The sequence below is a fragment of the Salvelinus sp. IW2-2015 genome, linkage group LG30 (genome assembly GCF_002910315.2).
Source record: "Salvelinus sp. IW2-2015 linkage group LG30, ASM291031v2, whole genome shotgun sequence".
NCBI classification, from domain to species: domain Eukaryota; kingdom Metazoa; phylum Chordata; class Actinopteri; order Salmoniformes; family Salmonidae; genus Salvelinus; species Salvelinus sp. IW2-2015.
The window spans coordinates 9,384,872-9,411,131 of record NC_036869.1 but is presented as its reverse complement, the minus strand read 5'-3'; the positions used below and the strand labels follow the sequence as shown (position 1 = coordinate 9,411,131).

Sequence of the window (26,260 nt, the reverse complement as noted above, 5' to 3'; positions counted from 1 at the left end):
TGCTACACTTCCTCCCTCAACATTCAAGGAAGTGCAGCTCAGCAGTAGCCTATAGCAGGATAATGAATTATATCCTGAGCAACTTTGGCACAACCAGGAAATCATAATATTTTATAAAGTTATCAGCTTAAAGGTGTTATCTGTAATGGTTACTGCTGTTCAATGGCTATTTCTATTCATGATTTAGAATCACTGAAATATGAATTACAGATTGTGGCTTTAAAAACAGGTGTAGACCTTACCGTGAAATGCTTACTTACAAGCCCTTAACCAACAGTGCACTTCAAGAAGAGTTAAGAAAATATTTACTAAATAAACTAACGTAAAAAATTATCAAAAGTAACACAATAATATAACAATAACGAGGCAATGTACTTCTGACAGCTCTTGAGCAMCAGTATGTGATCAGAGAAATTCTATATAGTGCAAAGTTATTATGTAGCCTAGGCTATGAGGGGGTACCGGTACCGAGTCAATGTGCGGGGGTTATGTTGGGTCTTTCTAAAGGGGTTAGACTGTGTGTGTGTGTGGCACATGCAGAGTTAGAGAGATGGTTAATGGGATGTTTAGATAGTCTTGGAGAGGTTCATGGTGCACCACGTTCCCCAACCAACCACAAAGGACCAATATGTCCTTATATTTTCTCTGAACTGTAGGTAGAGTTATTTCAATTTGAAAAACACATTTTCCATAAATTCCACAAATTCCATAATTGAGTGTATCTTCTTATTTGGATCTTTKTTTGGTTCTTCACAACACAAAGTGACAAACACTCAAACTACAGTATTATTCGTATTATTCATGCCCTTACTAAAACCCTATTCTTACAAACTTGTTTCAACTAATTATAGGATTTTGAGAAATTAAAATGTCCCTGCCTGTAACAGTGTGTATAATGCATAGATTAAGTAGCCTAGAAACAAATCGAGTCATAAAGATTCTGATTTAACTTTCCCAATTTAACTTAACTWGCAGTAATGCACATGTGAGAATAAACAACAACTGAGATTTTACTTTATCAGTTTTGTTACCCACGTGTATTTCATGTCCACATAACCATTTTTCAAGTAACTAACTATTGGTCATAAAATAATAAGATAACATATTGAAGCTGTAAACATGTCAAAAATCATAGCCTAGGCTACATAATAACTTTGCACTATATAGAATTTCTCTGATCATATACTGCTGCTCAACAGCTGTCAGAAGTAGCCTAGGCTACTGACAAAACAAGTGCATGAGACTTGACAGAGTTACAATGTAACATGTGTTTGTAAAACTCTGAAATTGAAAATGTATTGAAATGTTAAGATGTACTCCATTTGCGTTTTCTTTATATATTTTTCTTTATCAGATTGCTTAGTTTTGTTGCATAATCTTTTAAACAGTTGTAGCCTATACTTTTGCTGTGATACACAGTAATACCCTTCCATGGTTGGTTAGATCGTGAACAAATCTAAGTGAGCTACTTTGATTCATGAATTTAGACATGTGTTTTTATCGCACGAAAATATCGTGTATCGTGTTCTTTCGTGMGAAAATAATATTATGCGCGGTGAGCTCGAGCTGCCTGCGTTTCTTCTTTCTGCCTGGCTCGCGCTGCTGCTGCTGGTTGTGAGGCTCGCGCTGCACGGTGTGTGAGAATCCTGGGACTTGGTGATGTCAGACTTGTTGGGTCATTTGAAGGTTAGCAGTCTCGGATGGGTTCATAGAAAGTTCACTCGCATATATTAGGCAATTCAATCTTTCATTCTCTGTGACCAAACTAGTATGAAATGAGCTGCATGGAGGCAGGATAACCCATTCGTCATCCGAACGGGGAGATGTGGTTTTAAAACGCGATCTGTAATATTTATAAGAACATATTTTCAGTACGGCGGGCTCGAGCGAGGAGCTTGTTGTTAAGCGCACTACACGGGGCTGTGCAAAAAATAAAGTATATACACGTTGGAACGTTACGGAGGTGACTGACTGGCTGACACACGTTGGAACGTTACGGAGGTGACTGACTGGCTGACACCTTTTCGTCTCAACAACCGGACACCAGAGGAAAATGGCAAATCATCATTTGGGTCAATTACAAGCTTTTAGCGGTGTTGTCTGTCATAATTCATGACTCTCATAGTCTGGGAAGAAGACCAATATTTTACGTGCCAAGAAAGTGGCAGACTTTGATGGAGTTGTGTGCACTTATGTTCGCGATTATTATCCACACCTAAATTCTATTTTAAAGGAATACAATAACAGGCAGACTTTTGCGACTAAGGGAAATCATGTTTGATTGTATGGATTTGCTAGCGGTGAGCCCGGGACAAATGTTGGATTTCTACACMTCGAGTCCCTCTTCGTGCATGCTACAAGAGAAGGCACTGAAAGCGTGCTTCGGCGGGCTCGCTCAGAGAGACTGGCAACACCGCCGGAGCGCACAGTGTAGGTTAACTTTTGCTCCCTTTCATTTCACGTGTCTACTGCCTAGTAGCTTCATAACAGTACCCTATCATAATAATGACATAATGAAATTATAATAGCCATAATGTGCGAGGCTTGTCCACTTAATCTCTTTGATCATCTCTTTATATTGTGTCCATGCACACCTCACAGTATTTCCTGTCTTCTCATTTCCTCTCATCTGATGCGTTTACTGACCACACATTAAATATGCCCAACACACACACACACACACACACACACCACACACACACACACACACACACACACACACACACACACACACACACACACACACACACACACTTGTGACCCCATCATTGCCCCTTAAATCACCCTAATATGCCATAAACAGTGTTGTAGGGCATACCTGTGTCTGAGTGTTAAGTAACTAGTCAGATAACTTATTCGAGAATTAAACACAAGCAAGAATAGAACAGAATAGAATAGATACTTTATTGTCCATAATTCTTTAAAACATAAATCGTTCTTATATCTCAAATGACTTGTAGAGCAGCCATTGACTTCATTTGTAACAACTCACACTTTTTTTGTCCTGTCACTGTGACATGGCCCTGTGCTTGAAGCGTTCCTCCTAGTCCTAGCCATGTCATATTTCATCTTTACACACTTGGGTTGTAAATTCTGGAGGTGGAAACAGCTCTCTACAGCAGGCTGATGTATGTTCAGTAGCTGCATCTCAAATAGCACCCTATTCCCTACATTGTGCAATACTTTTAAACCAGAGCCCTATGGGGCCCTGGTTAAAAGTACTGCACACTATAGGGAATAGGGTGCCATTTGGGACGTAAGCAGTATGTGATCTCCTGGTCCCTACACTGGGCGGAGGAATGCACAGAGTAAACACGGGCAGGCTGTGCCTTGACACTTCCCTCCCTCCCAGAAAAAGAGAGATGACAGGGGGCAGGGGGCGGTAACCCCAGGACGTAGAGCATAGAGATGCTCGCAAGTCTCTCTCTCTCCCTCTCCCCCTTCTCTCGCTCACTCTCACTCTCTCAATTCAATTCAAAGATATTTATTGGCATGGGAAACATATGTTTACATTATATGTTTACATTGCCAAAGCAAGTGAAATTGATAGTAGATAAAAGTGAACAGTACACATTACAATCACTAATGTTTCAAAGGAATAGAGACATTTCAAATGTCATATTATGGCTTTGTACAGTGTTTGTAACGATGTGTAAATAGTTAAAGTACAAAAGGGAAAATAAGAAACATAAATATGGGTTGTATTCTCTCTCTCTCTCCAACTCTTCAACAAGGTTCATTTTGAACGGCTTGCTCCAAGGCTATAGACAGACCTGTTTTACAGTGCATTGGGAATGTATTCAGACCCCTTGACTTTTCCACATTTTGTTACYTTACAGCCTTATTCTAAAATGGATTAAGATACTTTTTTTCTCCTCTTCAATCCACACATAATACCCCGATATGACAAAGTGAAAACAGGTTTTTAGATATGTGTTAAATTCAATCGATTGGACATGATTTGGAAAGGCACACACCTGTCTATATAAGGTCTCACAGTTGACAGTGCATGTCAGAGCAAAAACCAAGCCATGAGGTCGAATGAATTGTCCGTTGAACTCCGAGACTGGATTGTGTTGAGGCACAGATCTGCGGAAGGGTAGAAAAAATTGTCTGCAGCATTGAAGGTCCCCAAGAACACAGTAGCCTCCATTTTTCTTAAATGGAAGAAGATTGGAACCACCAAGATTCTTCCTAGAGCTGGCCGCCCAGCCAAACTGAGCAATCGGGGGAGAATGGCCTTGGTCAGGGAGGTGACCAAGAGCCCAATGGTCACTCTGACAGTGCTCCAGAGGTTCACTGTGGAGATGGGAGAACCTTCCAGATGGACAACCATCTCTGCAGCACTCCACCAATCAGGCCTTTATGGTACAGTGGCCAGACGGAAGCCACTCCTCAGTAAAAGGCACATGACATCCCTTTTGGCATTTAATTGCCAAAAGGCACTTAAAGGACTCTCAGACCATGAGAAACTAGATTCTCTGGTCTGATAAAACCAAGATTGAAATATTTGGCCTGCATGCCAAGCGTCACGTCTGGAGGCAGCATCATGCTGTGGGGATGTTTTTCATCAGCAGGGACTGGGAGACTAGTCAGGATCGACGGAAGGATGAACGGAGAAAACTACAGAGAGATCCTTAATGAAAACCTGCTTCAAGTACAGAGAGAGATCCTTAATGAAAATATGCTCCAGAGCACTCAGGACCTCAGACTAGGGCGAATGTTCACATTCCAACAGGACAATGACTCTAAGCACACAGCCAAGACAACACAGGAGTGGCTTCGGGACAAGTCTCTGAATGTCCTTTAGTGGCCCAGCCAGAGCCCGGACTTGAACCCGATCTAACATCTCTGGAGAGACCTGAAAATAGCTGTGCAGCGACTCTCTTCATCCAACCTGACAGAGCTTGAGAGGATCTACAGAGAAGAATGTGAGAAACTCCTCAAATACAGGTGTGCCAAGCTTGTAGCGTCATACCCAAGAAGTCTTGAGGCTGTAATCGCTGCAAAGGTGCTTCAACAAAGTACTGAGTAAAGGGTCTGAATACTTATGTAAATGTGATATTTCAGTTTTTAATTTGATATAATTATGCAAACGTTTCTCAAAATCTGTTTTTGCTTTGTCATTATGGGGAATTGTGTGTAGATTGATGAGGGGGGAAAAAACGATTTAATCCATTTTAGAATAAGGCTGTAACGTAAAAAAGGTGGAAAAAGTAAAGGGGTCTGACTACTTTCAGAATGCTGTCTATGAGACAGACCCTTTTTTCTGACAAGAATGATGGCACACATTCACTCACTCTCTTTACACACTCCATATGCAGAACATTGCTAAACATMTTTTTTTTACTCACTCAGAAGTAGGCTAGTCTGTCTGTCCTATCACACACTCATGAGAAGAAGTCAGTGGTTTGCAGTCAGATAATAACATTAGCTTATGGAATACTTGCCTTATCTGTGTGTGTTTACCTGTGACCCCTCCACTCCGCTTTTTGAGAAGGCGTGATCTCCTGGCAATACAAGTGTTTGTTTAAGCCCCCCCCCCCCCACACACACTTTATTTATTTTGATAGTATGATGACTGGAGAGCAGATAATGTTAAGCACTGCTGTACTGTCGGTCACGTCACTACACTTCCCAGGACGTGTTTGCTCTACAGGCACAAATCACAGGGAAGTGGCCCTTATCAGTAACAGCGAAAGTGGAGAAGGTGGCTACTATTCACCCCCTACTCACCTCACTTCACTGCGCTCCTACAGTAGGCTACATTGGTTTTACATGAATAGCCTCTCTTTATTTGTTTAATTAGATTTGTTTATATTTTGCATTTGTATGCCCCATAAAATATAGGAAATTAGTTTATCTGGCAAAGCAGATTTAATCCCACATAAATCCTATAGTTTCTACCTAAATTTGATCATCTTAATTGATGGTTTAGCTGAGCTGTTATATGTGCATACTGTGTGTATCCTATGTATAAGAAAGGTATGTGTGTGGGTGTGTTTGCTTTTGTGTGAATGCCTTACATGAGAGAATAGAGGGAATGCAATAACTGTATTCCATAGATTTATAATAGTCTCCAGGTATAGTAGCTAGTGCAATGTTCCGTTCATGATTGATAAGACTATTATCTTGTCACTGTGGTGTGATCACTAATAGAAAAGGTCATAATTTCTCGTCATTACATTACACCACTGTGTGTTCATTGTGTGTGTGCGTGCTTGTGTATGTGTATGTGTGTGTGTGCGTGTGTGTGTGTTCTACGAAATTAAATCATCTTGAACATTAAAGTATAAGTAACTCATCATGTTCATTAATCACCACACACACAAGGTGCCTTTGATTAGCATTTCAATGCAATTAGAAAACCATTTTCCATTCATGCACAGAGGGTGTGTGTGTGTGCACGTGTGTGTGTGTGTGCACATGTGTATGTGTATGTATGTGTGTGTGTGTGTTGCAAATTATCCTGATAACAGACTTGCTTGTATTCATCACTAAGGCAATGTAGCAAAACAAGATTGAATCGATTGGGCAATCTTTCTTTCCCCCCACTATTTCATATGCATAGACTACATACACATTAGCCTTGTGGCATTGCACTCGTCTTGCAACGCTCTGCGCCCTTTCATGTTTAAATAAGGAACAGTTTAAAATGGACTTTAATTTAAAGAGCTTCCCAGAGAGGTCATTGAAACTTAGTTTTTAATTAATTAATTAATTCAGTGCAATGGAAGCCCCAAGGGTGTCAATTAGATCTATTCACTATGAGCTGCGCTCTGTTAACACACACAGGCATGCACAAGCACACACACTCACATACACACACATAAGCCTTCAAACAAATTGTTGTACGAAGGATACAATGAGAAGGTGTTGGTGTGTTTGTGTGTGTGATGATATTATGATGTTTGATGCATGCACTAAAGCATTTAAATATTTTCTAAATTCATAGCTTAGTTTTATATTTTGGACATTGTTCTTTGTATTTGTTTGTTTTCCATTATAGAATGGATATCAGGACAGTAATGTACAGTATAATAGGTACTATTATGTATAGGCTTATAGAATTCAAGGTTATTGATGAATGCAATAAGTAAAAAAAATATTAACTGAAAATTACAATATGAGGATAATCTTTGAGAAACTTGAGAATATTTTAAATATTGAATCCTTTGACAGGAGTGATAGTCATATGGGTATAACACTACACGACAATACAGTATGAATGGTTTCTCTTTGTCTGTAATCGATATGGCATTGGAAGCTGTAATCCCAAGGCCTTTCGGGACTTGAATACCAACATTGAAACGATTCACACGTTCACTTAAAGGGTCTAAGCGCTAGCCATTGTAAAGTAAAGCACAAAATTGATGGTAAATGACTCTCATCCCTTTGTCGTCTTATTCTTCTAGTGAAGCAGGTAATACTGATTTGTATTGTGGATTGGATTGTGTATGACATGAGCAGGCATAATAGTTAATAAAGTGTGTGTGTGTGTGTGTGTGTGTGTGTGTGGGGGTGGGTGGGTGTGTGTGTGTTCACGTGTGTGTGCACATGTACGTGTTTTTCTGTGTGCCTGCATGCTTAAGTGTGTGTATTGTGTGTGTGTACACGTGTGTGCTCCCATACACATGTATCAACAGTCTCATGTTTTCTCTGCAGTTACATCCTTGTAGCTGAACAACAATGTCCAATGCCAAGTTCTCCCTTTGTTGTAAACAATGAGCAGACAGACAGACCATGCTTGAGATAACAGCATGATATTTTAATTAGGCCCTGTCCCTGTTCTTCTCTTGAAGGCTTAATGTGATTCAGATAGGGACATGAAAGACCATGGTCACAGCTTTCACACCAAGCTGATTTTGCGGGCATGTGACAGGACAACTAAGAGGTTGGAGGGGGGATGGATGGGGGGATAAAAAGGAGGGTAACAACTTTGAAACGGTGCTGGTGTGGTGTGCTGGAACACCACTGCCCGCTGGTCCCAGATCTGTCAGGCCATTCTCTCTGTTTGGCAATGACAATGACCATAGGATTTGGCTATACAGCACAAACAGATCTGGGACCAGGCTATGCCACCTAAGGGGCCAGGGTTCTGATCTGGAAGCACGGTTTCGACTGCTACAACCATGCTTCGGTACTGCAGTTTAACTGACATCCGGCCCAGAAAGACAATTTCCATAGAGAAGTCAAATTTGAAAATGTCTAATAAGACACTTTAGTCATCATCTTTGTGCACAAAAGATCCACAGATTTTTTCATATAATTGTTGCTGAGGCCAATTTCCCCCCCCCCCCCTTATTCATTCATTTTATTTTATTTCACTCTTACATTTGTCAGATGTCACTCTGACATAATGGATGGTGACTCACTTTTATATTACTGCTAAAAATGAAACAATTAGCAGGAAATGCATTTTTCAAATTTTTCTGTAGAACCACTGAACCATTAGACTTCTTTTGAAGAACTTCCCAGCAAACTAAATTTGTTTCTGTGAAAGTTCTCAGAACATTCGTCAGGTTGTGGCAAATGTTCTCATAACACAAAAACTGTCCAGTCGTGCTGATGATTAAACAATGATTGTATAAAACATTTGCCTGATGTTGCAAGAATGTTATCAGAACACATTTTTCTATTCTTTAAAGGTTTCCCGAATGTTTCATTAGGTTAAAAGAACTTAATGTGAATCTTAGCTAATGTTCTGGGAATGTCCCCTGTTTGCTGGGTTGTCTCTATCTCAGAGATTAGTAGCCTGTCTAATGCAGGTCTCCTTTACTGCTAAGGTTACAAAGTATAACTTGCAACAAAATCAGACATCTTGACATGTTCTAACAACTCCGGAGTGTGTATGTGTTCCAACATCCCCAGAGCTGACGTGTGGATCAAATTACCCCTTAATGTGCCTGCCGTAGACTGGAGAATCATAACAACGTCGCCAGGCTCTTATTTCTAAGAAAGGATTAAAAATAATCGTATCACATTTCTCTCTTTGCCCCTCGATTCCTCTCTCTATTTGAACATTCTCTCTCTCTCGTTCTCTCTCTCTCTTTCCCCCTCGTCTCTCTTTATGTCTGTCTTAGCTTCTTGTTGCACTTTATGAAAGCTTTGAAGTGCCTCGCACCTGTTGCATCGCTCAGGAAAGTGAGATCTCTGGCTCTTTATACACCCACTGTTTCCAATTTGCCTTTAACCTCAACAGGTCACCGGGTGGGCGCCCAAAGGTCAAGGCAGGGAGGGTGGCTTGGAGGTTAGCCACAGTCACATGACATGAACCTCTGATCCAAACATAGTGCCCTTCAGTGGTTCAAACCAAGGTCCAGTGCCTAACCCTGACACCTCTATCTAGTCCCATTTAGAAGCTGTTGGCCTTCAAATGAAATGAAATGACATTTTATTGGTCACATACACATATTTAGCAGATGTTATTGCGGGTGTAGCGAAATGCTTGTGTTCCTAGCTCCCACAGTGCAGTYGTATCAAACAATTCACAACAATACACACAAATCTAAAAGTACAAGAATGGAATTAAGAAATACATAAATATTAGGACGAGCAATGTCAGAGTGGCATTGACTAAAATAAGGTAGAATAGAATACAGTATATAAATATAAAATGAGAAAAGCAGTATGTAAACATTATTAAAGTGACTAGAGTTCCATTATTAAAGTGGCCAGTGATTCCATGTCTATGTATATACGGCAGCAGCCTCTAAGGTGCAGGGTTGAGTAACCGGGGGGTAGCCGGCTAATGAAGACTATTTAACAGTCTGATGGCTATGAGATAGAAGTTGTCTCTCGGTCCCAGCTTTGATGCACCTGTACTGACCTTGCCTTCTGGATGATAGTGGGGTGAACAGGCCGTGGCTCGGGTGGTTGATGTCCTTGATGATCTTTTTGGCATTCCTGTGACATCGGGTGCTGTAGGTGTCTTGGAGGGCAGGCAGTGTGCTCCCGGTGATGTGTTGGGCAGACTGCACCACCCTCTGCAGTGCAGTTGCCGTACAAGGTGATGATATAGCCCGACAGGATGCTCTCAATTGTGCATCTGTAAAGGTTTGTGAGGGTCTTAGGGGCAAAGCCACATTTCTTCAGCTTCCTGAGGTTAAAGAGGTGCTGTTACCACACTGTCTGTGTGGGTGGATCATTTCAGATTGTCAGTGATGTGTACGCCAAGGAACTTGAAGCTTTCCACCTTCTCTACTGCGGTCCCGTCGATGTGGATACGGGCGTGCTCCCTTTGCTGTTTCCTGAAGTCCACGATCAGCTCATTTGTTTTGTTGACGTTGAGGGAGAGGTTATTTTCCTGCCACCATTCGGCCAGGGCCCTCACCTCCTCCCTGTAAGCTGTCTCGTCATTGTTGGTAATCAGGCCTACTATTGTTGTGTCGTCTGCAAACTTGAAGATCGAGTTGGAGGCGTATGTGGCCACACAGTCATGGGTGAACAGGGAGTACAGGAGGGGGCTAAGCACACACCCTTGTGGGACCCATGTGTTGAGGATCAGTGAAGTTGAGGTGTCCAGGACCCAGTTGCACAGGGCGGGGTTCAGACCCAGGGCCCCAAGCTTAATGATGAACTTGGAGGGTACTATGGTGTTGAATGCTGAGCTATAGTCAATGAACAGCATTCTTACGTAGGTATTTCTCTTGTCCAGATGGGATAGGGCAGTGTGCAGTGTGATGACGATTGCATCGTCTGTGGATCTATTGGGGCGGTAAGCAAATTGWAGTGGGTCTAGGGTGGCAGGTAAGGTGAAGGTGATATGATCCTTAACTTGTCTCTCAAAGCACTTCACGATGACAGAAGTGAGTGCTACTGGGCGATAGTCCTTTAGTTCAGTTACCTTTGCTTTCTTGGGTACAGGAACAATGGTGGACATATTGACGCAAGTGGGGACAGCAGACTGGGATAGGGAGAGATTGAATATGTCCGTAAACACTCAAGCCAGCTGGTCTGCGCATGCTCTGAGGATGTGGCTATAGATGCCGGCTGGGCCGGCAGCTCTGCGAAGGTCAACGCGTAAATGTCTTTCTCATGTTGGCCACAGAGAATGAGAGCCACAGTCCTTGGGAGCGGGCCGTGTTGGTGGCACTGTGTTATCCGCAAAGAAGGTGTTTAGCTTGTCTGCGAGCAAGACGGCGGTGTCCGCGATGTGGCTGGTTTTCCCTTTGTAATCCGRGATTGTCTGTAGACCCTGCCACATACGTCTCGTGTCTGAGCCGTTGAATTGTGACTCCACTTTGTCTCTGTACTGACGTTTTGCCTGTTTGATTGCATTACAGAGGGAATAACTACACTGTTTGTATTCAACCATATTCCCAGTCACCTTGCAGTGGTTAAATGTGGTGGTTTGTGTTTTCAGTTTTGCGCGAATGCTGCCATCTATCCACGGTTTCTGGTTCCCCTATACACTTCATGATGAACTCAGTCACGGTTTCCGTGTATACATCAATGTTATTCTCAGAAGATACCCGGAACATATCCCAGTCCACGTGATGAAAACAATCTTGAAGCATGGATTTCGATTGGTCAGACCAGTGTTGAATAGACCTTAGCATGGGTACTTCCTGTTTGAGTTTCTGCCTATAGGAAGGGAGGAACAAAATGGTGTCGTGATCTGATTTTTCCGAAGGGAGGGCGAGGGAGTTGCATTGGTTGAGAGTTTTACCAGAGCGAGTACTACAGTCAATGTGTTGATAGAACTTCTGTTTCGTTTTCCTCAAATTTGCTTTGTTAAAATTCCCAGCTACAATAAATGCGGCCTCAGGATATGTGGTTTCCAGTTTGCATGAGGTCCAGAGTCATTCTTTGAGGGGCGTCGTGGTATCGGCTTGAGGGGGAATATACACGGCTGTGACTATAACCGAAGAGAATTCTCTTAGGAGGTAATAGGGTTGGCATTTMATTGTGAGGTATTCTAGGTCAGGTGAACAAAAATAATTGAGTTCTGTATGTTATCACAATCACACCATGAGTAGTTAATCATGAAACATACACCACTGCCTTTCTTCTTCCCTGAGAGTTCTTTATTCCTGTCTGCGCGATGTACTGAGAACCCAGCTGGCTGTATGGAATGGGACAGTGTATGGAATGGGTCAGTGATTCCATGAAACAGAGTATGTTACAGTCCCTGAAGTCTCTCTGGAAGGAAATCCTCACCCAGAGCTCGTCTACTTTATTGTCCAGAGACTGAACATTAGCGAGTAATATACTCGGAAGCGGTGGATGATGTGCATGCCTCCTGAGTTGGACGAGAAGTCCACTCCGAATACCTCTTCTCCGCCGGTGGTGTCTTTTAGCAGCCTCTGGGATAAGTTCAATTGCCCTGGAGAGTGCGGACAAAGGATACAATTCAGGAAAGTCATATTCCTGGTCGTAATGCTGGTGAGTTACCACCGCTCTGATATCCAAAAGTTATTTCCGGCTGTATGTAATAACACAAAAAATACTACAAAGTTGCTTAGGAGCTAAATGCAGATCTGCCTTGTCTGTTGGCACCATTCAGTTTCAGTGGCTCGTTTAGATGCAGTTTGATTGGTTCCCTCTACTGGGAGACACTTTTGCACTTGATGTGTGCCATCCTGAAATCTGACTAGACAGACCGTTTCCCTGTGAGTTGTCAGCATCCCCCACCTGTCAGCACCCCATAACCAGTGTCAGTCTGCTGTCTGTTTCCACCGTTCTCTCTCCTAATCAAAAAGTACTTTTTCCTTTTCTTTTTCTAGACAAGGCATACATATTTTTATAGTTTCTATCTTCTCTTCCAGTCAGTGTTTAAAGAAGGGATTATAGATAACCTTCTGAATTAAATGTGTACTACAGCCTACAGCCCTACAGCCAGTGCTGCTCCGTCTCCCTCCCACCGCAAAGCTGCTTCTAATTTGGTGTACTTTGGGTGAACTTCGGCCGTTTCCTATTGACTCTCTTTCTCTACCCGCCTGGTGTATGTGAGCTGTTTGTGTGAGCTACGTGCTCCTGCAGAAAACCCAGAGGAAGAGGGGGAGAAAAACACTTCCAGCTTGAATAAACGGCCAGTGGAGAGGTGGGGTTGTGGAGGGAACTGGATGTACATGTGTGGCTCTAGTAAGTTAGGCCGTACTGTAGTATTTGTAGGACAGTTTCCTCGTGCAACACGGCACTCTAGAGTCTACTTGCGATAGTTTGGGTTTTAGAATTTTTTAGTTATCAGTGCCCTCAACTGTATCAATTCAGGCCAACGTTTAGGTGTAGTATATCCCCTAATTATTCCCATACTGCCCAGTGCCTGTCTCTCCACCTCTTCACGGGTAGATCATCACAGCTTCCTCTCAGTATAGCCCAAACACACAACAGGCTAACCTCAGGGACACTCAGGAAATGCATCTGTCTTTCACTCTCTCTCTCTTCTCTACCCATCTCCATATTTCTCTCATGCACACTGTATTTTCCGTATCTCTTTTTTATTCGTTCTTCCTGTTTTTTATTCGTTCTTCCGGTTAATTTTCTCTCTGTTTGTTAAAAGTAGGGCCATTGTAAATGGATCGCTGCAGTATAACAATCATTTGGATGTAACTGTGGTCTCATGAGTACAGTGTAGAAACCGTCCATGTCCTGATTCCATGTTGTTGTGATATAATTGTGCTAAATGGTGTGTGCGCGTGTGTGTGTGCGTGCGTGTGTGTGTTCGGAACAGATCTTGCCTTAGGTACCTCCCTCCTAGCCATCTGTGAGGTTTGTAGACCATGTGGGTGAAGAGTCCTGATTGTTTTCATGTCACTGGTCATCTGTCTATCTGACCGTTAGCATGGGGACAATGTGGTGGACAGCAGGTAGGGACAGGTGGACATAGTGAGGATAGACATAGTTGATTGGCCCACACATTCTTTTTTATTGACCTATAGGACCCTTCTTCTTCTTCTACTACTTCACCACCCACAGCAAGCCATAGCCATAACAGTGCTCCTTCCCGACTCGGCCTCTGTCTTTTCACTTATTCTTTCCCCCCATTCAGAGGTTGACCTCCCTCCCTCCTCCTCCAGGCCGGGTGTGTTTTCCTGTTTGACCATGCTGGCTGGTTCAGCAGGGGGCTAAGAGTTCAGAATAAGCTATGAGACATATTTCACACACACACACACACACACACACACACACACACACACACACACACACACACAACACACACACACACACACACACACACACACACACACACACACACACACACACACACACACACACACACACACACACACACACACACACAGAGTATTCTCACATGTACACTGATACACACACACACACACACACAACACACTGCTCCCACCCCTTGGTTTGTCTTGTCTGTCGCTGGTCTTTAGTCTCCGTAATGGTGCTGGTGTGTAGGTATGTTAACATGTGGTGAAGTTAGTTCGCTGCAGAGCCAAAGCTTAATCACCCAGAAAATTGAGAAAAAGCTCCCCAGCGCCTGATATATAGTGCTGTACACGCACACACACAGAGACACACTCACATAGACACGCGTACACACAATCAAACACACATACACYCACACAAGACCGAAGGGGGGAAATGCATCTGCCTTTATGTGGTCTATCTGTCTGCAGGTAGCCACATTCCCAGATCCAACCATGAGTTTCAAATAGGCAGCGCCGGGTGTCATGTAAAAATCTTCCCAATCGTTCTGAATGTGTTGTGATTGTGATGTCATGTAATATTTCTCACAGCGTGAAATTGTTCCCAGTTCAGTAATTGCACGCTCGTCTCTTTGTGTGGATGGCTGAGCTCATGCGGCTGTCTCTCACACCCTCCCTCGCCCTTGATTTAGCTAGCTAGCATAATTAGCAGTCAGTTGGTCGAGATGGCTTGTTCTCAGTGGTGTGTAGTTTTAGCTTGTTTGTATAGCTAAATAAACAAATCTAAAAGCTAGATTTTAGCCAAAGTATAAACAACTGTTTCAAAACTCCACTAGTTACTTTTGATAACCAAATGTATTTAGCTAGCGATCTGCCATTCCGTGCATCACATGATAGGCTACACTAGCTAGCTAGCACAACTAGCTAGCTTATAACTTTACCCACCATCTCTCACATTACCCAAAGCCAACGGTACCGTGATAGCCTTTTTGCTGGAGCAATCCTTGAGTGGAAAGTAAATGGCAGCACTGCAAATAAATGCAATGCCAATTTGTGGTAAAGCCAAATAAACCATTAAAACTACTACCAAAGATTGATATAACTAACCCATGGTACTGCAATTTCTCCAAAATAATCTGTTTTTGCTGTCATTTGTCACTTTAGCCTGTAATGTGGAACTAAAGACTCGACTGTGTTGCAAGTGTGTCTTCCAAGTTTGTCGCCAGAATATTACCAAGGAGAAAGCAAGTCCTTGATGTCATTTATGGCCATATATTTAATTAGTGGGTTGATAAAAAGAAATTGACAGTGAAATATTTGAGTGAACAGATTTTATTTCAGGGTATAAGAGGAAAAGACAGGCTATCCAAAAGAAAACTATCATCCTCCCCCTGGCAGATATTTGACCATGTAAAACCTGCGTAAACAGGTCATGTCTCAGCAATCTACTGTCTTATAGCAAGTACAATTTAATGAATTGATATGACCCCACCCCACACCAAATTGAGATGCTGACCAACAAAAATATAGTTGTACATTTCTGTATACTTCCAACCATTTAGGGTTGTTTTTGTTGCACTGCTTTGCTCTATCTTGGCCAGGTCGCAGTTGTAAATGAGAACTTGGTTCTCAACTGGCCTACCTGGTTAAATAAAGGTGATATAAAATAAAAAAAATTGAAAAATTGAAACCCTGAAGACATTTCTGCAATAAAATACAACATTTTCTTATGTAGCCCTTTACACTCGTACCCGGCAACTTTTGCAAATGTTTTGTTGTCTGAGTGAAGGAAATGCTGTAAATTTAAGAAGACTGTATTTTCAAAGATGAGACTTTGAGGATTATAATAAATAGCTCTTTGATGTCATACAAGCAAGAAAAACACCTGGGAGTCCAAATGTGCACGTTTCCATATCATAAAACTCATGTCATATACAGTGTCAACATTTTTGATCACTATGTTGATGTACAGTTACAAGATGACATGGCACCCTGGGTTATTCTGAACAGAATTAGCCTATGTTTGTCTATTGTGAAGAATGCACTCATAATGATTCCTTTCTATGCGCACCAAATTATGATGCGCACCTGAATTGTATTGTGAAAGCCTAACACTAATATCGTATTTAAAACTTCGCTAGTCATGTTGGCAATAGAACAAGCCTTGAAATGATGACCACCTGACCCAGATTGCAATTTATAATTATCCATTTCTAGATTGCGTAATTGTGTTATGGTGAGGATGCAGAGTTGTGTTCCAAACAAAACTACAAGTGTGCTTGCTCTAGTTCCTCAATGGCACAGCTAGTAAAGTGCAGGAAAGCACCTTATAGTTGAAGACAAAAAAAAACCACCTTATATTTGAAGTCCATAGAAATTACTTAGGAACTGTGAACACTTTGTAGAGGTGTGGCCACTTGGAGACACCAGTTAGTCTTCTCACTCAAACCCTTGTCAGTACTTTGTATTATGTTGCACCTACCCCATATTTTCCAGGAATATTCTTATTATGTTACTGATTGTATTCAGAGTATTTTCAGATTTCGATAATATTTCTGCTTCTGCTAAGGACACACAAAGGTGTGTCCTCACCTTTGGCCCAATAATGTCCCCATAATCTCCAAACTGTTGCCTTTCAATTGCTACCATGGTTATTAGAGGTCGACCCATTATGATTTTTCAACGCCGATACCGATTCCGATTATTGGAGGACAAAAAAAGCCGATACCGATTAATCGGCCGATTACTTGGGAGAGATGAGGGATCCCGGTTGCCACACACCCGCGCTGACCCAGAGCTCTCGGGGTGTGCGAGAACACGTGGGCGGACGAAGAGAGAGCAGTAGGAGTCAGTGTTATCTTTGGTGTCCATGTTTCCGCAGTGCCAGGAAGTCGAGGGACTGGAGGGGGCATAGCTGAGATGGAACTGCGCTGTTGGCCGCAGATCGGCAGTTCCAGGCTACAGACCTGGAATCCACGTGGGTCTGTGCGCGCTGGGGACCACCAGATTAGGGTGGCCGATGCCACGCGGTTGGGCGTTGTGTATGGTCTATGGCAGGAGGAGAGAACAGGGATAGACAGACACATAGTTGACAGGGCTACAGGAAGGCTACCTAATGCAAAGGCGAGATTGCGAGTGGAAGTGGACTACGCGTCTCGAATGTTCAGAAGTTAAGCTTACGTAGCAAGAATTTATGACTAAAATGATTAGATGTACAAGTACTGCTGAAGTAAGGCTAGCTGCAGATGCGCTCGTTTGTTACTTTGCTAGGCTAGCTGGCAGTTGTTTGAACTTTTGTAGGCTAGCTGGCAGTGGCTGCGTTGTTGACACTACACTAATCAAGTCGTTCCGTTGAGTGTAATAGTAATCTTACAGTGCTGCTATTCGCGGGGTAGACTGGCTAAGCTAAGCAGTGTTGATTACGTTACGTTGCGTTACAAATGAACGACAATAGCTGGCTAGCTAACCTAGAAAATCGCTCTACGATCTACACAATTATCTTTGATACAAAGACGGCTATGTAGCTTTAAGCTATGTAGCTACACGATCAAACACAAATCACAACGCGTTGTACTGTAATGAAATGAATGAAAATGTGATACTACCTGTGGGCGAAGCGGAATGCGACCGGGTTGTTGAGTGTCGGAAGGTTCTACTATTCGGTTAGACGTTGGCTTAGCTGTTGGGCTTAGCAGCAGTGTCTCCACCGTAAGACGACAGATAGGCTGGCTTAGCTAACCTCGGTAAATTAAAGATAATCCTCTAAACTACACCAACCTAAACTACCAATTACTTGATACGAAGACAGCAAAGACAAACATGTAGCTACTAACACTACACTATCAAGTCGTCAAGTTGGGTGTAATAGTTGGCTACAGTTGCTGCTAATTCGTGTAAGACGGTAGGACGTTTGCTAGCTAGGCTAGCCTGCATGGGCAAGATGTGCAGATAGCAGTGTAGACTGCGTCTAGGACGACGAAATACGTAATTACGCAATTATCTTTATACAAAGACGGCTATGTAGCTAGCTACAAGAAGAGATAATGCTAATGATTTAGACAAATTAAACCGTTGTACATAGTTGAGAAAATGTAATGAAATTGTAATTGAAAAGTTATACTACCTGCGGACCAAAAGTGCTGCTATTCGGTAGACGGTGGACGTTTGCTAGTGGCTAAGCTGCTGGGCAGATGGCAGATAGCCAGTTTGTAGTGCGGAACCATTTCCTTCACTTCCTGAGGTTAAAGAGGTGCTGTTACCACACTGTCTGTGTGGGTGGATCATTTCAGATTGTCAGTGATGTGTACGCCAAGGAACTTGAAGCTTTCCACCTTCTCTACTGCGGTCCCGTCGATGTGGATACGGGCGTGCTCCCTTTGCTGTTTCCTGAAGTCCACGATCAGCTCATTTGTTTTGTTGACGTTGAGGGAGAGGTTATTTTTCCTGCCACCATTCGGCCAGGGCCCTCACCTCCTCCCTGTAGCTGTCTCGTCATTGTTGGTAATCAGGCCTACTATTGTTGTGTCGTCTGCAAACTTGAAGATCGAGTTGGAGGCGTATGTGGCCACACAGTCATGGGTGAACAGGGATACAGGAGGGGGCTAAGCACACACCCTTGTGGGACCCATGTGTTGAGGATCAGTGAAGTTGAGGTGTCCAGGACCCAGTTGCACAGGGCGGGGTTCAGACCCAGGGCCCCAAGCTAATGATGAACTTGGGAGGTACTATGGTGTTGAATGCTGAGCTATAGTCAATGAACAGCATTCTTACGTAGGTATTTTCTCTGTCCAGATGGGATAGGGCAGTGTGCAGTGTGATGACGATTGCATCGTCTGTGGATCTATTGGGGCGGTAAGCAAATTGTAGTGGGTCTAGGGTGGCAGGTAAGGTGAAGGTGATATGATCCTTAACTTGTCTCTCAAAGCACTTCACGATGAACAAGAAAGTGAGTGCTACTGGGCGATAGTCCTTTAGTTCAGTTACCTTTGCTTTCTTGGGTACAGGAACAATGGTGGACATATTGACGCAAGTGGGGACAGCAGACTGGGATAGGGAGAGATTGAATATGTCCGTAAACACTCAAGCCAGCTGGTCTGGCATGCTCTGAGGATGTGGCTATAGATGCCGGCTGGGCCGGCAGCTCTGCGAAGGTCAACGCGTAAATGTCTTTCTCATGTTGGCCACAGAGAATGAGACCACAGTCCTTGGGAGCGGGCCGTGTTGGTGGCACTGTGTTATCCGCAAAGAAGGTGTTTAGCTTGTCTGCGAGCAAGACGGCGGTGTCGCGATGTGGCTGGTTTTCCCTTTGTAATCCGTGATTGTCTGTAGACCCTGCCACATACGTTCTCGTGTCTGAGCCGTTGAATTGTGACTCCACTTTGTCTCTGTACTGACGTTTTGCCTGTTTGATTGCATTACAGAGGGAATAACTACACTGTTTGTATTCAACCATATTCCCAGTCACCTTGCAGTGGTTAAATGTGGTGGTTTGTGTTTTCAGTTTTGCGCGAATGTTGCCATCTCCACGGTTTCTGGTTCCCCTATACACTTCATGATGAACTCAGTCACGGTTTCCGTGTATACATCAATGTTATTTCTCAGAAGATACCCGGAACATATCCCAGTCCACGTGATGAAAACAATCTTGAAGCATGGATTTCGATTGGTCAGACCAGTGTTTGAATAGACCTTAGACATGTATCTTCCTGTTTGAGTTTCTGCCTATAGGAAGGGAGGAACAAAATGGTGTCGTGATCTGATTTTTCCGAAGGGGGCGAGGGAGTTGCATTGGTTGAGAGTTTTACCAGAGCGAGTACTACAGTCAATGTGTTGATAGAACTTCTGTTTCGTTTTCCTCAAATTTGCTTTGTTAAAATTCCCAGCTACAAAAAATGCGGCCTCAGGATATGTGGTTTCCAGTTTGCATGAGGTCCAGAGTCATTCTTTGAGGGGCGTCGTGGTATCGGCTTGAGGGGGAATATACACGGCTGTGACTATAACCGAAGAGAATTCTCTTAGGAGGTAATAGGGTTGGCATTTGATTGTGAGGTATTCTAGGTCAGGTGAACAAAAATAATTGAGTTCTGTATGTTATCACAATCACACCATGAGTAGTTAATCATGAAACATACACCACTGCCTTTCTTCTTCCCTGAGAGTTCTTTATTCCTGTCTGCGCGATGTACTGAGAAACCAGCTGGCTGTATGGAATGGGACAGTGTATGGAATGGGTCAGTGATTCCATGAAAAGAGTATGTTACAGTCCCTGAAGTCTCTCTGGAAGGAAATCCTCACCCAGAGCTCGTCTACTTTATTGTCCAGAGACTGAACATTAGCGAGTAATATACTCGGAAGCGGTGGATGATGTGCATGCCTCCTGAGTTGGACGAGAAGTCCATCCGAATACCTCTTCTCCGCCGGTGGTGTCTTTTAGCAGCCTCTGGAATAAGTTCAATTGCCCTGGAGAGTGCGGACAAAGGATACAATTCAGGAAAGTCATATTCCTGGTCGTAATGCTGGTGAGTTACCACCGCTCTGATATCCAAAAGTTATTTCCGGCTGTATGTAATAACACAAAAAATCTACAAAGTTGCTTAGGAGCTAAATGCAGATCTGCCTTGTCTGTTGGCACCATTCAGTTTCAGTGGCTCGTTTAGATGCAGTTGATTGGTTCCCTCTACTGGGAGACACTTTTGCACTTGATGTGTGCCGTCCTGAAATCTGACTAGACAGACCGTTTCCCTGTGAGTTGTCAGCATCCCCCACCTGTCAGCACCCCATAACCCAGTGTCAGTCTGCTGTCTGTTTCCACCGTTCTCTCTCCTAATCAAAAAGTACTTTTTCCTTTTCTTTTTCTAGACAAGGCATACATATTTTTATAGTTTCTATCTTCTCTTCCAGTCAGTGTTTAAAGAAGGGATTATAGATAACCTTCTGAATTAAATGTGTACTACAGCCTACAGCCCTACAGCCAGTGCTGCTCCGTCTCCCTCCACCGCAAAGCTGCTTCTAATTTGGTGTACTTTGGGTGAACTTCGGCCGTTTCCTATTGACTCTCTTTCTCTACCCGCCTGGTGTATGTGAGCTGTTTGTGTGAGCTACGTGCTCCTGCAGAAAACCCAGAGGAAGAGGGGGAGAAAAACACTTCCAGCTTGAATAAACGGCCAGTGGAGAGGTGGGGTTGTGGAGGAACTGGATGTACATGTGTGGCTCTAGTAAGTTAGGCCGTACTGTAGTATTTGTAGGACAGTTTCCTCGTGCAACACGGCACTCTAGAGTCTACTTGCGATAGTTTGGGTTTTAGAATTTTTTAGTTATCAGTGCCCTCAACTGTATCAATTCAGGCCAACGTTTAGGTGTAGTATATCCCCTAATTATTCCCATACTGCCCAGTGCCTGTCTCTCCACCTCTTCACGGGTAGATCATCACAGCTTCCTCTCAGTATAGCCCAAACACACAACAGGCTAACCTCAGGGACACTCAGGAAATGCATCTGTCTTTCACTCTCTCTCTCTTCTCTCCCATCTCCATATTTCTCTATGCACACTGTATTTTCCGTATCTCTTTTTTATTCGTTCTTCCTGTTTTTTATTCGTTCTTCCGGTTAATTTTCTCTCTGTTTGTTAAAAGTAGGGCCATTGTAAATGGATCGCTGCAGTTAAAAATCATTTGGATGTAACTGTGGTCTCATGAGTACAGTGTAGAAACCGTCCATGTCCTGATTCCATGTTGTTGTGATATATTGTGCTAAATGGTGTGTGCGCGTGTGTGTGTGCGTGCGTGTGTGTGTTCGGAACAGATCTTGCCTTAGGTACCTCCCTCTAGCCATCTGTGAGGTTGTAGACCATGTGGGTGAAGAGTCCTGATTGTTTTCATGTCACTGGTCATCTGTCTATCTGACCGTTAGCATGGGGACAATGTGGTGGACAGCAGGTAGGGACAGGTGGACATAGTGAGGATAGACATAGTTGATTGGCCCACCATTCTTTTTTATTGACCTATAGGACCCTTCTTCTTCTTCTACTACTTCACCACCCACAGCAAGCCATAGCCATAACAGTGCTCCTTCCCGACTCGGCCTCTGCTTTTCACTTATTCTTTCCCCCATTCAGAGGTTGACCTCCCTCCCTCCTCCTCCAGGCCGGGTGTGTTTTCCTGTTTGACCATGCTGGCTGGTTCAGCAGGGGGCTAAGAGTTCAGAATAGCTATGAGACATATTTCACACACACACACACACAACAACACACACACACCACACACACACACACACACACCACACACACCACACAACACACACACACACACACAACACACACACACACACACACAGAGTATTCTTCACATGTACACTGATACCACACACACACACACACACACACACACACTGCTCCCACCCCTTGGTTTGTCTTGTCTGTCGCTGGTCTTTAGTCTCCGTAATGGTGCTGGTGTGTAGGTATGTTAACATGTGGTGAAGTTAGTTCGCTGCAGAGCCAAGCTTAATCACCCAGAAAATTGAGAAAAAGCTCCCAGCGCCTGATATATAGTGCTGTACACGCACACACACAGAGACCCACTCACATAGACACGCGTACACACAATCAAAACACATACACACACACAGACCGAAGGGGGAAATGCATCTGCCTTTATGTGGTCTATCTGTCTGCAGGTAGCCACATTCCCAGATCCACCATGAGTTTCAAATAGGCAGCGCCGGGTGTCATGTAAAAATCTTCCCAATCGTTCTGAATGTGTTGTGATTGTGATGTCATGTAATATTTCTCACAGCGTGAAATTGTTCCCAGTTCAGTAATTGCACGCTCGTCTCTTTGTGTGGATGGCTGAGCTCATGCGGCTGTCTCTCACACCCTCCCTCGCCCTTGATTTAGCTAGCTAGCATAATTAGCAGTCAGTTGGTCGAGATGGCTTGTTCTCAGTGGTGTGTAGTTTTAGCTTGTTTGTATAGCTAAATAAACAAATCTAAAAGCTAGATTTTAGCCAAAGTATAAACAACTGTTTCAAAACTCCACTAGTTACTTTTGATAACCAAATGTATTTAGCTAGCGATCTGCCATTCCGTGCATCACATGATAGGCTACACTAGCTAGCTAGCACAAACTAGCTAGCTTATAACTTTACCCACCATCTCTCACATTACCCAAAGCCAACGGTACCGTGATAGCCTTTTTGCTGGAGCAATCCTTGAGTGGAAAGTAAATGGCAGCACTGCAAATAAATGCAATGCCAATTGTGTGTAAAGCAAATAAACCATTAAAACTCTACCAAAGATTGATATAACTAACCCATGGTACTGCAATTTCTCAAAATAATCTGTTTTTGCTGTCATTTGTCACTTTAGCCTGTAATGTGGAACTAAAGACTCGACTGTGTTGCAAGTGTGTCTTCCAAGTTTGTCGCCAGATATTACCAAGGAGAAAGCAAGTCCTTGATGTCATTTATGGCCATATATTTAATAGTGGGTTGATAAAAAGAAATTGACAGTGAAATATTTGAGTGAACAGATTTTATTTCAGGGTATAAGAGGAAAAGACAGGCTATCCAAAAGAAAACTATCATCCTCCCCCTGGCAGATATTTGACCATGTAAAACCTGCGTAAACAGGTCATGTCTCAGCAATCTACTGTCTATTAGCAAGTACAATTTAATGAATTGATATGACCCCACCCCACACCAAATTGAGATGCTGACCAACAAAATATAGTTGTACATTTCTGTATACTTCCAACCATTTAGGGTTGTTTTTGTTGCACTGCTTGTCTATCTTGGCCAGGTCGCAGTTGTAAATGAGAACTTGGTTCAACTGGCCTACCTGGTTAAATAAAGGTGATATAAAAAAATTGAAAAATTGAAACCCTGAAGACATTTCTGCAATAAAATACAACATTTTCTTTGTAGCCCTTTACACTCGTACTTCCTGACCTTTTGAGTTTTGTTTTATGTGTAGTTGTCAGGACGTGAGTTTGGGCATCAGTTTTCTGTTTCTATTGGTTTAGGTTGCCTGTATGGCTCAATTAGAGGCAGGTGTTTGGCGTTTCCTCTAATTGAGAGTCATATTTAGTAGGTTGTTTCACAGTGTGTTGTGTGTTGTCCCTGTGTCAGTGTTTGTGCACCATACGGGACTGTTCGGTTGTTTGTAAGTTCGGTCTTTTGTGTAGTCATTTTCCTGTTCGTGAGTTCTGCGTTTTATGTAAGTTCGCATGTCCAGGTTTGTCTACTCCGTTTGTTGTTTTGTTAGTTATAGTCAAGTTCGTGTTTTCGTCTGTTCTGTAAATAAAATGTCATCACAACCCGCTGCGCCTTGGTTCAATCACTACTCCTCTCTTCGGATGAAGAGGAGGAGGAAACCGTTACACACTCGTACCCGGCAACTTTTGCAAATGTTTTGTTGTCTGAGTGAAGGAAATGCTGTAAATTTAAGAAGACTGTATTTTCAAAGATGAGACTTTGAGGATTATAATAAATAGCTCTTTGATGTCATACAGCAAGAAAAACACCTGGGAGTCCAAATGTGCACGTTTCCATATCATAAAACTCATGTCATATACAGTGTCAACATTTTTGATCACTATGTTGATGTACAGTTACAAGATGACATGGCACCCTGGGTTATTCTGAACAGAATTAGCCTATGTTTGTCTATTGTGAAGAATGCACTCATAATGATTCCTTTCTATGCGCACCAAATTATGATGCGCACCTGAATTGTATTGTGAAAGCCTAACACTAATATCGTATTTAAAACTTCGCTAGTCATGTTGGCAATAGAACAAGCCTTGAAATGATGACCACCTGACCCAGATTGCAATTTATAATTATCCATTTCTAGATTGCGTAATTGTGTTATGGTGAGGATGCAGAGTTGTGTTCCAAACAAAACTACAAGTGTGCTTGCTCTAGTTCCTCAATGGCACAGCTAGTAAAGTGCAGGAAAGCACCTTATAGTTGAAGACAAAAAAAAACACCTTATATTTGAAGTCCATAGAAATTACTTAGGAACTGTGAACACTTTGTAGAGGTGTGGCCACTTGGAGACACCAGTTAGTCTTCTCACTCAAACCCTTGTCAGTACTTTGTATTATGTTGCACCTACCCCATATTTTCCAGGAATATTCTTATTATGTTACTGATTGTATTCAGAGTATTTTCAGATTTCGATAATATTTCTGCTTCTGCTAAGGACACAAAAGGTGTGTCCTCACCTTTGGCCCAATAATGTCCCCATAATCTCCAAACTGTTGCCTTTCAATTGCTACCATGGTTATTAGAGGTCGACCCATTATGATTTTTCAACGCCGATACCGATTCCGATTATTGGAGGACAAAAAAAGCCGATACCGATTAATCGGCCGATTTAAAAATAAATAAAATAAATGTATTTTATATATATATATATCATACACACACACATTTTTGTAATAATGACAATTGCAACAATACTGAATGAACAATGAACACTTTTATTTTAACTTAATATAATACATAAATAAAATCTATTTAGTCTCAAATAACATGAGCAGAGCTTGTCTGCATGGTCCCCTGTCAGTCTGCTCCTGCGAAACACAGACCTTATTTGAAGTAGATCAAGACATTCTCTATGGAAGACATGATCGGTAAAATAACGAAGGAACCCCTTTCAAGTTCAGCCGCAAGTTATTACAGGAATTATAACGCGTCGACTATTTCTCTCTAAACCATATATATACCTTTGGCTAATCCGGAAACTATCACCTCGAAAACAAAACGTTTATTCCGTTCCGTATTTTATCTAACGGGTGGCATCCATGAGTCTAAATATTCCTGTTACATTGCACAACCTTCAATGTTATGTCATAATTACGTAAAATTCTGGCAAATTAGTTCGCAAAGAGCCAGGTGGCCCAAACTGTTGCATATACCCTGACTCTGCGTGCAATGAATGCAAGAGAAATGACACAATTTCACCTGGTTAATATTGCCTGCTAACCTGGATTTCTTTTAGCTAAATATGCAGGTTTAAAAATATATACTTGTGTATTGATTTTAAGAAAGGCATTGATGTTTATGGTTAAGTACACATTGGAGCAATGACAGTCATTGATTGATTGTTTTTTATAAGATAAGTTAATGCTAGCTACAACATGTACCG

General features: G+C 42.6%; 1 protein-coding gene across 1 annotated transcript in view; it reads left to right on the top strand.

Moving 5' to 3' along the window:
* Positions 1–1,644: 1,644 nt before the first annotated feature.
* Positions 1,645–26,260, top strand: part of LOC139022499 (retinoic acid receptor beta-like) — a 107,921-nt gene continuing 83,305 nt past the window's right edge. Inside the window, exon 1 of the mRNA XM_070436020.1 lies at positions 1,645–2,430. Within this exon, the coding sequence (XP_070292121.1) occupies positions 2,274–2,430 (157 nt within the window). The 5' untranslated portion in view covers positions 1,645–2,273. The remainder of the gene's footprint in view (positions 2,431–26,260) is intronic.